This window comes from Schistocerca cancellata, chromosome 1 (genome assembly GCF_023864275.1).
Source record: "Schistocerca cancellata isolate TAMUIC-IGC-003103 chromosome 1, iqSchCanc2.1, whole genome shotgun sequence".
Classification (NCBI taxonomy): Eukaryota; Metazoa; Arthropoda; class Insecta; order Orthoptera; family Acrididae; genus Schistocerca; species Schistocerca cancellata.
The window spans coordinates 182,696,240-182,708,891 of NC_064626.1; the positions used below are offsets into that span (position 1 = coordinate 182,696,240).

At 37.4% G+C, this 12,652-nt stretch overlaps 1 protein-coding gene across 3 annotated transcripts in view; it reads left to right on the forward strand.

Annotated features, from left to right (window-relative positions):
• The first annotated feature begins 389 nt into the window (after window positions 1-389).
• Window positions 390-12,652, forward strand: part of LOC126168446 (uncharacterized) — a 45,112-nt gene continuing 32,849 nt past the window's right edge. Inside the window, exons 1-3 of one of the 3 annotated variants that reach the window (XM_049920556.1) lie at window positions 390-474; window positions 909-1,070; window positions 1,159-1,371. In XM_049920556.1, the coding sequence (XP_049776513.1) occupies window positions 457-474; window positions 909-1,070; window positions 1,159-1,371 (393 nt within the window). In that variant the 5' untranslated portion in view covers window positions 390-456. Of the gene's footprint in view, window positions 559-653; window positions 767-908; window positions 1,071-1,158; window positions 1,372-12,652 lie in introns of those variants that run through there. The other 2 variants (XM_049920558.1, XM_049920557.1) reach the window with 2 other exon arrangements.

Sequence of the window (12,652 nt, forward strand, 5' to 3'; positions counted from 1 at the left end):
ATATTCCCTGCCAATATAGTTTCTTACTCTTGAAACTGCAACACAAACGTATGTACGTGGGAGGTTTTATGCTAGGGAGCAGTTGTTATTCAGTTTGATATAAAACTGCTTGTTATTCACTTTATATGTTTAATTTTTTTGTTGAAGACTTATATGATATTTGATTACCTTGAGATTTTGTTTGTGATCTATTCCTTCTTATAATTAGCTGTTTCACTATATGAAACCCCTTGTATATAACGGACGATGATAAGTGGAATGCGTAACAGAACTAATAGTTATTCTTTTTCGATCTAATAATAACTTTCATTACTTGGACAAGTATATCCTAAACGTAAATTATAACAGAGATGTTAACCACTTACTGCTGAAAAGTAATGTCTTTGGCGAAGCGGAGTGTTTCTGCTACCTGCGACCTAAAATCGATTTAGCTTGGGAGAAAGCTGAAACAATGAAATGTGTGTCAACGAGGAGGTTAGTGACAGCTGTGTGTTTTGATGGGTGTGTTAGTGTGTGGTTTATGTCCGTCGTCCGTCTCCAGTTTAGGACTGGAGGAAGGTAAGTTATATTAATAGAAAACATCCGGCTAGGATTTGCATTACATTTAAATAAGTAACATTTATATTTAGATGAACGGCGTAAATATAGCTCCCCCTTTCGTAACTTGCCTTTAAACCGTGCCCGACTTTCCGTGTTGGTATACAGTCTTCAGTAGTAATTGTGTACACGTTTTACAATGCCATGAAAATTTCGTGAAATGGATGAGGTCTGTTGACGGTTCACGTACACAGGCTGTTTACGTCGCTGTTCTTAGCGTTCGCCATCCACACAGTTGTTTATTTAGTGTTCAACTTGGTATAACTCTTTAAAAAAATGTTTGTTTACATGACCTCACAAATGTTTTTCAGATGAGGGAGCGTCTAGGTTCAGCTGATAGTGGGAGTAAGAAGCTGAGTCTTGCATATTTACATCAATGCAAAAGCAAAAGACAAATGGACAGGGCAAGAAATGGAGCCCGATATTTTCGAAATCCACCGCAGCCTCATATGTGTGTGCAAGATTTTATTCATGTATGTTAACTTCTCTTTGTAGTGTCTGCATCCGAATATGTTTTTGATAATGTGTGAGTATTCTAATTAACTTTTTGTTTTTCATTAGGGTTCTGATCGACCATGTTATATTAATGTTATGTCTTGGGTGAAAATTGTGATGCCACATAACACAGAAGATTCTATACCTTTATATGGAGGTATGCGAATTCTTCCTGGGTCTTCCAGCCAGAGAGCACAAAAGAAGCAACCTCTCATATTTGCAGTGATGGCAAATCCTGAGATTCTTAAAATAAGTGGAAAGTCTGCAAAGAATTTATCGGTATGTAATACTTTTCAGTGACCTTACTCATTGTGTGTGTGTGTGTGTGTGTGTGTGTGTGTGTGTGTGTGTGTGTGTGTGTTTGTTTGTTTGTTTGTTTGTTTTATTTCCCTTGCCAACAAGGCTAGCTGTCTTTGATGTTTGTTTGTGGTGGAAGTGAGATTTGTTGTTGTTGTGATTGTCCTCTTCTGATAAACTGCTGCATGCTGAGAGAACATTTCATAGGCTGATGTCCCAAAAATTCATATTGTAGTGTAAAAGTATTTGTATGGTTGCAAAGAACAGAAAGACAGGACGGAAGAGGAGTGTGGGTCATATCAAATATTTCCATCTGAATATGTCAACAAGGAGTCTGATGCATATTTTTGTCTTACATGGTCTTTAAAGTGCTATGCAGGTGTAGGATGAACAAGTTTGCTCAGTCAAGAGAATTGTTCAATTGTAGTAGTTGCCCATGACCAGTGAAGTAACGTTAATTTCCACTGTGACGTCACCTTTTGGTCAGTATTTTCACAATTTTGTTTTTAGTTGATGGAACCAGTTAATTTGAAATTAAAGTATCTGGTTGTGGTGATAAACTGATCTGTAGCTTATCCCATTTGAAAAAAATCTCCACTGGTATCACATTATATTCCCCATTTTTGTGATTAAATTTGTCCCATGTTTTCTACATCTCTAGTCTAAGCCGACTACTAGCATTAAGTATTCCTTGTTATTTGTTAGCTCTCTTTGCGTTTAATGTTGCCACAACAGACGAGGGGAAAAGACCAAAAGCATTTTAATCTCACAGAATGTTTTAAAAAAATCAAAGGAGGTAGTAGGACTCTGTTGCTAAATTTTGTGACCACACTTTATCAGCCATGGCCAAAATAGTCAAGCCGCAAAGACAAAATTTGAAGTGGAGTTATTCAGTTTCCATAAATTATAACCACTGGAATCTCCACTAATGCTAGAATGAAATTTTCACTCTGTAGTGGAGTGTGCTCTGGTATGAAACTACCTGGCAGATTAAAACTGTGTGCCGGACTGAGACTCGAACTCAGGAGCCCCAAATTGGAGTCTTGGTACTGCACACAGTTTTAATCTGCCAGGAAGTTTCAATTCTATAAGTATTTATTTAGGAGTTGACTGATACACATATTACATATTTCCCAAGTATATTCATCCATCCATTCATTCATTCATACATAGTGTTCTGTGAATCCCATGATGGATAGCCTTCTAGAATGTTTACACATGACAGAAGCTGCAATTGCTGAGTACCCCTGCACAGTATGTTAACAAGAAGTTATTACCATTGCTAATATACTCACACTGGTTAGTATGTGAATTACTCCTAAATTACACTAGCCTACATATCTGTAATAAGAGAAAAACAACTACCTTGAAATAAAGTCAGTGCTTTTTCTATGGTATTACTCAGCTGCTGTTTTATCTAATGCTTCAAGTAAAACATGCAGTTCACATAAATCACTGTCGGCTGTCTACATATACAGACAGTATCAAGACCTTTTCAAAACAAACATCAGAGTTGGAGGGTTGTTATATCCTAGAGTCCAAATATTCTGAAAAATTGTATGAGGAGCATCATGCTTCATTTTAGGAATATTTTTATTATTAATTTGTTGTGTTCAGTCACAGTATTTTATTTTCTTGTTTTAGCTCAAAATGTTTTGGAACCACAACTCCATTATCAAGGACTGCAAAGACATTTATGGGTGTTACTTCTTCTTCAGTTTCATTTGAGTATAAAATGCTCTTTGTCTGTATTGTTGAAAACTTCATTCACACTAGGTGTTCAAATGTATATGGATTTCTACATGTTACCTTGTTTGACATGGAAGTGCTGCACTGATGCAGGACAAAACGCTTTGTGTCCAAATGAAACAGATGTAACACTTGGAAAAATGAAATTGTAGTCCTAGAAAATTATGTTGTAGCTCCAAAAGTGTTGAACTAAAACAAGGAAATAAAATATTGTGACTGAATGTGGTGTATCAGTAACAAAAATGTCCATGACCTATTACTTCCAGTAATGGGCTGGCCCAAACAAAATATCTGTTATACTAATCCTTTGTTTTTCAGTATCTCATAAACTCCATCCACAGACCCATCAGTGCCGACCACCCACCATGCAGTCCTTGCTGAGAGGTCATTGGGTGCACTATTGAGGGACATGGTGTTAGCATGCTGCTCTCTTGGCCATTGTTCATTTTTGTGACCTGGAGTCACTGCTGCTCACTCAAGTAGCTTTTCAGTTGGCCTAACGAGGCTGAGTACACCTCTTTCCAGTCCTCCCACAACAAAAAAATGTCTGGCAGTTACAAGGCATGTAATCCGGACTCTTCACAGTGCCATCATTTGCACTGACCACTTAGCTATAAGGGTGGACTTTTCAATACATAGGTGATATTGATGTCTAACAGCAATCTGTTGTATACTTAAGCACTGGAGTATAAAACTCCATTATTAACCATAGATAGGTATACATAGTCCATATGGATATTAGTTGTACTTCTAGTGTTATGGTTGTGAATTACTGATATCATCCTGTATCACTTTTGTCATTAACCACAAATACCATTAGGGGGTGTATGTATTGGTATGCATGCGTAAAAGATCCCTATGTTCCTGAAAAGGCCCCTAAAGGATGTTGAATTACCAACTTTACATGATACTTTCATCAAACACTTGTCTGCAATAAGTACTTTTTGACCCTAGCTGCATTACCCCAGAAGATTATGCCATAGGACAGTATTGAGTGATAGTGTGCAAATGTTCTAGCAAATTTGACTGCAGGTCAATACAGTGAGAGATGTTCCTAGGTGCAAAGAAGCTAGAACTTAGCTTTTTGGTTAATTTGACCACATGCTGTTACCGCCTCAGTTATTATCAATCTGGATGCCTAGTAACTTCGCACAAGCAGTCTCATTCAATATATGGGCATTGATCTCTACTTCTGGTACCTGTAAGGGTAAGCCATTGTTACTTGTTGAGAATTGCAAAATATGAGTGTTTATTATACTAAGGGTTATGCTATTAGCTGTGAACCAGTTGTAACCCTGTTATATTATTCACCTGCATGTGTTTGGTCCTTTATTGACATATACCCTACTTGTTTCATCAGCAAATGTCACATTTCATAAAGAATCCTCCTAGGTCTCAGATAAATCATTTACATAGGTCAAGAGAGGAGCAGGCCAAGCATAGAACCTTGCAGGATACCACATTTAATTTGTCACCCCCTTTGAATTTAGTCTTACTCCTGTCACAGGAGAGTGCCTTTAATGTCATAAGTGTTTCACTTTGGTAGTAGAACTTCATGGCTATGCAGTCAAAGACCTTTGGAAGATTACAGAAAATGCCAACAGGGTGATTTTACTCTTTTAGCTACTCCAGAATATTTGAGTTCATGGGATTAAATGTAGCTTTCTTGAAAGGGAAGCCTATACAGAAGCCAACTGCTCTGAAAAATGTTATTGTCAGAAAGATGGTTCAGTATTCTGTAGTAAGGCATCCCTATAATTTTTGACAATGCGGGAAGAAAGAAGATGGGTATATAATTAGATATCAGTTGCATATCTGTACTTTTATAAACAAGTGTTACTACTGTGTGCTTCAGTTGTTCAAAAAATATACATCGGCTTATTTACTGATTACAAAATTAATTCAAGGGGCGCTAACAAATTTGGACAACATTTTTAGTATTTTTGTGAAATACTAGCCAGGAGAATTACTGCTTTTGGTGATTTTTAACACTTTTATGGTCTGTTTAACATATGATTTGGTAGAGTTAATGTCTGGTGGTGGATCATGCTGTGGCTGTCTAAGTGGATCTTCCTGTTGTGGACTATTTTTGTCCTTCACTTTCAGCTACTGTTACAAAGAATTCCTTGAATTTGCTGGCCTATGATTTGAATCTGTTTTGGAGCTACTGTCATCAGAGTTGGATATCATTTGCTTTACCGAGCTTATTTGTTTCATGCCAGTAATGGTCCAATTTAGTCTTGCCCTTTTTTTTGTGTATTGCCTTCTTTAACAGTATAATGGTGTGTGCGTTTTAATTGGACGGTGAAAAATTTTGCCATAGTGCTTCCAATTCACGTAAAAATCTTGATTAGCCTAGAGCTGGTGTTCTGCATTGAATAAAGCTGTCTCTTCTGAGAGCAAGATACTTTGATCTTGGAAGTTTGCTGCTCCTCTTCTGTAATTGTCTGTGACCCACTATACAGGAAAACTGAATTCATAGTACTGTAAGAATATTTTCAGGAAAGAAATTTAATTTGTTATGTACTTTGTGTCCTTGGTAACATCTTGCCATTTTGTGCCCTGTAAATCCCCTCTGAAAAGTGTAGCTCAGTCAGCATTTTTCAAATCTGTGAAAATTTACTTTTCAGTTGATGTGGTGCACTATAGCTGCCATTTGACTGTGACTGTCAGATAAACTATGTATTATATGTTTCATAACAGACAACTGTATTGAAAAACAAATGATCAAATCTTGTTGGATTATGTTTATCAATTCTCATTTGGAATGTGATTGTTGGTATTAAACCAAATACGCTGCCATTGATCAGTACTGTCTCAGATGAAATAATGATTCAAATCTCTGCATAGAGTCGGTTCCCAGTTACTTCTATTGAGTCTTGCTGTCTCCAGTTGCTTAATGCAGTTAAAAACATTTTATTTTGAGTCTCTGTCTTGCAACAGAAGAAAAATTTTCTGGAGAAAACTGTAAAATTATGAAATGTAATTGCTGGCCATTACCCCTAGAAACACCAATCACGGGCAAAAATTGCCCACACATTTTTATTTTTTAAAAATGTCATGGCAAATATCCTATGTTTTTGGGCCTTTTTCTATTTGTCTGTTACCTTATAATACACTGTGCTGTACGTTGCTATGGTTAAATTTTTATAATTGCATTTACAAAATAGGAATTTTACGCCCAAGGGCACATTTTGCCCGGGGTTGGTACTCCGCGAGACCATAATTCTTATTATCTTCCCTACAACCACCAAGCATGGGCAAAATTTGCCCTTACGTTTTTCTTTCTTTTATTCAGTTGACAAACTCGAACATGAGTTTTACAGTGGTTTGTTGAGCATCTAATTGTTGAGTTTCACTTTCATTGTCGGTTTTAGACTTGTCATTATTACTATTAGCAGTTTGTCACAGTAGAGCGACACCTTTATTGTAAAGTGGATGTTGTAAGATGAGTTATAGAGCCTTGAACGACGCAGGAACTGTTACTCAACGACGAATTATCAGATTTAAGTGATTTTGAGTCACATCATACAGAAGTGGAGGACAATTAAGAAGAAACAAACCACGCAAGTAACGCTCCAAATAAATATGTTACAAGTTCTGGCAAAGTGTATCTTGCAGAAGCTCCGAGGCATAGTAAAAGGGATTTTAGTAACATAGTCTGTGAACATCAAGGAATAACCAGTCCTGGGAAAGTTACAAGCATATGTGAATCGTTTAAAAAAATTTTCACTCCTGAATTAGTTCAGAAAATACTTGACCATACAAATGAAGTAGCTGAAAGAGAAAACGTATCTCCCATTAGCGATTCTGAAATATATGCATTGATGGGAATTTTAATTCTAATGGGAGTTTACCAGGACACCAATATTTCTTTATTTGATTTATGGTCAAATTTATTGGGAATAGCGATTTATAGAGGAGCTATGGATAAGACCACAGCATATCAGCTATTGAAAATTCTTCGCTTTGATGATAAAGACACCAGATCAGAAAGATGTGTACATGACAAATTTGCGCCGCTACATGAAGTATTTGAAGTATTGAATGGAATATTCCCACGTACTTCAGAAGTGGACCTGACAATACAATTGATGAAATGTTGTGTCTTTTCAGAGGTCGTTGTCCTTTGAAAGTTTTCCTCAAAGAGAAACCTGGAAAATATGGAATATTAGTCAGAATGCTTTGTAGTGCAACTGAACGATACGTAATATAAATGGAAGTGTATGCTGGAAAAGACAGTAGACCTGCCAGTGAACGAGGTCCTCTTGAGATTGTGAAGAAACTGGTGGAGCCAATAAAGAATACAGGCTACAATGTCACAACTGACCGCTTCTACACTTCTGTGAAGTTGGTGGACATTCTCTATCAAGACTATAAACTTACATTGGATGGGACACTCAAATCAAACAGAAAACATGTACTGCGGGAACTTAAGACGAAAGCAGGCAGAGAGCTGTATTCCTCCAAATTCACATTCACAGACCCATCTCCTAAGAAGCCGCCAGAAACAGTTGTCTCTTACAAAGGAAAAACCAAAGACAAATCTGTTGATGTTGTCTACACAACATCATAATGCAGGAGTAGAAGTTGATATACCAAAAAAGAAAACACACATAAACCTGTACTACAATTCCACTAAGGAAGGAGTGGATGCCGTAGATCAAATGGTTAGGACATACTCTACAAAAAGGGGTATAAGAAGATGGCCACTGACAATGTTCTACAGCGTACTTGATACAGCTGCAGTTCACTCATACACACTGTTCAAGATGAATGCGCCTAAATGGAATTAAGGGAAACCAAACGCCAGAGAACTGTATGTCCATGAATTAAGCCACGAACTTTTGAAACCATACGTAGAAGAGCGAGCCATGGATTTGAAAGGACTCCAGTTGCCTATTATTTGCGTGATGGGAGAGATCTTAGGAAAGAAACTAGAGGTAAACAAAATTACTGCAAATGAAAAACCTACTAGGAAAGCAAGGTGCTACTTATGCTTGAAGAATGCAAGTAACCAGAGAGCAAAAGACAACATTACAAGAACCAAGTTAACATGTGGAAACTGTGGGCGCCATCTGTGTAAGACTCATTCAGAATCAACCATTTTGTGAGCAGGAGGTAAATGTCATCTGTAAGTGAAAATATTCTCTCCAAGTGAAAAGTGTTTTCCGAGAGTTTTCAATGTACAATAACATGTATTTTAGCAAGTGTTTTTATTTCTGTTTTTGAAACTTTTTCTAATTGACAAAGCTGTATTATTCAGTTAATAGATCAAAGAGTGCATAGAAACTTTAAGCAAACTTGCATTGACCAAGATTTGACCATTATTTGTTGTTATATTCACTCTATGAGTGTTAAAAAATTAGGCTTTCAATTATGTTGATGAGATGTATGACGAGATAAAAGAAATTATTCAGATAGTGAAGGAAGGTGAACATTTAATAGTCATGGGTGACTGGAATTTGACGTAGGAAAAGCAAGAGAAGGAAGCGTAGTAGGTGAATATGGATTGGGGATAAGAAATGAAAGAGGAAGCCGCCTGGTAGAATTTTGCACAGAGCATAACTTAATCATAGCTAACACTTGGTTCAAGAATTATGAAAGAAGGTTGTATACATGTAAGAACCCTGGAGATACTAGAAGGTTTCAGATAGATTATATAATGGTAAGACAGAGATTTAGGAACCAGGTTTTAAATTGTAAGACATTTCCAGGGGCAGATGTGGACTCTGACCACAATCAATTGGTTATGAACTGTAGATTAAAACTGAAGAAACTGCAAAAGGTGGGAATTTAAGGAGTTGGGACCTGGATAAACTGAAAGAACCAGAGGTTGTACAGAGTTTCAGGGAGAGCATAAGGGAACAATTGACGGGAATGGGGGAAAGAAATACAGAAGAAAAAGAAGAATGGGTAGCTTTGAGGGATGAAATAGTGAAGGCAGCAGAGGATGAAGTAGGTAAAAAGATGAGGGCTAGTAGAAATCCTTGGGTAACAGAAGAGATACTGAATTTAATTGATGAAAGGAGAAAATACAAGAATGCAGTAAATGAAGCAGGCAAAAGGGAATACAAATTTCTCAAAAATGAGATCGACAGGAAGTGCAAAATGGCTAAGCAGGGATGGCTAGAGGACAAATGTAAGGATGTAGAGGCTTATCTAAGGGAGGGGTAAGATAGATACTGTGTACAGGAAAATTAGAGAGACCTTAGGAGAAAAGAGAACCACTTGCATGAATATCAAGAGCTCAGATGGAAACCCAGTTCTAAGCAAAGAAGGGAAAGCAGAAAGATGGAAGGAGTATATAGAGGGTCTACACAAGGGCGATCTTCTTGAGGACAATATTATGGAAATGGAAGAGGATATAGATGATGATGAAATGGGAAATATGATACTGCGTGAAGAATTTGACAGAACACTGAAAGACCTAAGTCGAAACAAGGCCCCGGGAGTAGACAACATTCCATTAGAACTACTGACAGCCTTGGGAGAGCCAGTCCTGACAAAACTCTACCATCTTGGTGAGCAAGATGTATGAGACAGGCGAAATTCCCTCAGACTTCAAGAAGAATGTAATAATTCCAATCCCAAAGAAAGCAGGTGTTGACAGATGTGAAAATTACCCAACTGTCAGTTTAGTAAGTCACAGCTGCAAAATACTAACGCGAATTCTTTACAGACGAAAGGAAAAACTGGTAGAAGCCGACCTCGGGGAAGATCAGTTTGGATTCTGTAGAAATGTTGGAACACGTGATGCGATACTGACCCTACGACTTATCTTAGAAGAAAGATTAAGGAAAGGCAAACCTAAGTTTCTATCATTTGTAGACTAAGAGAAAGCTTTTGACAATTTTGACTGGAATAATCTCTTTCAAATTCTGGAAATGGCACAGGTAAAATACAGGGAGCGAAAGGCTATTTACAATTTGTACAGAAACCAGATGGCAGTTATAAGAGTCGAGGGAGACAAAAGGGAAGCAATGGTTGGAAAGGGAGTGAGACAGGGTTGTACCCTCTCCCCGATGCTATTCAATCTATATATTGAGCAAGCAGTAAAGGAAACAAAAGAGAAGTTTGGAGTAGGTATTAAAATCCATGGAGAAGAAATAAAAACTTTGAGGTTTGTCGATGACATTGTAATTCTCTCAGAGACAGCAAAGGACTTAGAAGAGCACTTGAACGGAATGGACAGTGTCTTGAAAGGAGGGTATAAGATGAACATCATGAGGATAATGGAATGTAGTCGAAATAAGTCAGGTGATGCTGAGGGAATTAGATTAGGAAATGAGACACTTAAAGTAGTAAAGGAGTTTTGCTATTTGGGGAGCAAAATAACTGATGATGGTCGAAGTAGAGAGGATATAAAATGTAGACTGGCAATGGCAAGGAAAGCGTTTCTGAAGAAGAGAAATTTGTTAACATCGAGTATAGATTTAAGTGTCAGGAAGTTGTTTCTGAAAGTATTTGTATGGAGTGTAGCCATGTATGGAAGTGAAACATGGATGATAAATAGTTTGGACAAGAAGAGAATAGAAGCTTTCAAAATGTGGTGCTACAGAAGAATGCTGAAGATTAGATGGATAGATCACATAACTAATGAGGAGGTATTGAATAGGATTGGGGAGAAGAGGAGTTTGTGGCACAACTTGACTAGAAGAAGGGATCTGTTGGTAGGACATGTTCTGAGGCATCAAGGGATCACCAATTTAGTACTGGAGGGCAGCGTGGAGGGTAAAAATCGTAAAGGGAGACCAAGAGACGAATACACTATGCAGATTCAGAAGGATGTAGGCTGCAGTAGGTACTGGGAGATGAAGAAGCTTGCACAGGTTGGAGTAGCATGGAGAGCAGCATCAAACCAGTCTCAGGACTGAAGACCGCAACAACAACAACAACAACAACAACAACATTATGTTGTCACTATTTCCTGTTAAACTAATATCTCAATGGAAACAGAATTACATAAAATAAATACATATTACAACAAATTACAAGATTTACAACTTATTGTAACACGGGCAAAATTTGCCCTTGGTTGGTGCTCCATGTGACCTAAAATACCTTGGTGTTTCTAGGGTTACTTACCTTCATGTGAAATATCAGTGTTTTTGATAGACATGTATAAAAGTACATACACTATCCTAGTTTTTGGAGCTGAAAATTCCATCTGTGGGGAGGAGAGACGGGTGGATCTGGAAAGTTTTAAAAGGGAAGGGCAGATCACCTAGACCCCCAAGGTTAGAGTGATAAAGTGACACACCTGTAGTGAGAATTGGGAGAAAAAAATTGGAAAAGGGGGTGGGGTGTCACAATAATTTTTTGCTTGCCATCATTATTGTCTCTCTCTCTCTCTCTCTCTCTCTCGCTCTCTGTGTGTGTGTGTGTGTGTGTGTGTGTGTGTGTGTCAGCAGTACTGCTGTTTCTCCTGAAGATAAGTACTTTCAAATAATTTAATAGAACTACTGTCTTACATGTTCCCTAGTCTCTTACTGTAGTACGGCACCCAGAAAACTGTTCAGTGCAATACTTATTTAAGTCTATAGTCTCAGCCTTTATTCCACATTTTGTATATGAAAGTACTTTCTCTTTCCTCGCGTTATGCCTACACTAACATGTTACTAGCTTGTATCCAAGTAGTTGCATTAGTTCAGTTACTGTGACTACCAAATGATGTTCTGTTGTGCATAACATGTCTATAGAAATACCTTTAGATTTTTCTATTTCTTATAGTGGTGTGGAATTTTTATCTTCCAATTTTAACAAACTTCTTATGTTTTGTAGAAAAGTTCTAATGTATTGTGATATTTAGCCTTTGCACTGCCAGAGCTGCTTTTTTTTCCTAATTGTTGCATCTGTGTTCATAATAGGCTATTTTCCCGTGTTAAAAATATCATTCTGATTGATATAGCATTTAAGTAGCATTTATGATCAATGTTCTCACAAAATATGTATTACTTTTATGTAATTAAAGCTTAAAAATCATCAAACACCAAGATTCAGGCACATGAACGAAACACTCTGTTATTAGCTGAAGCTCTGGTGACATCTCAGACTAGGAGTAAGACAAAGCTATACATATGTGCTTGCAGAAGTTAAGAGGATTTTACATACTTTTTCTCCATACAGTTTGGCTATTTAGTGATGGAAAATGTAGTTAAACTCTTAAGTAACATTAGAAAGGAACTTTGTGAAAACTGATTGTGGAGACCTTGTGAAAGTTGATGCATTTGTGCTCCACCCTTTTAGAGCGGTGATATGTGCTACAATGAAATTCTCTTCCCTGCTCCCTGCAACATCATTAAATTCACTCAAAACTAAGGAATGGTAGGACTTTTGCAAATGAGTTTGTATATTATAACTAGATTGTCGACTACTAGTCGTGAGCGTGATCCAAAAGACAATAAAATCATTCTTCGCAAATCTTAGTGCTGATTTCCCATATAGAAGAAACTCAGTTGACACGCTCATCCTAGCAGGCACTCGCAGGTGTAACGGATAGTGTATCTGCCTG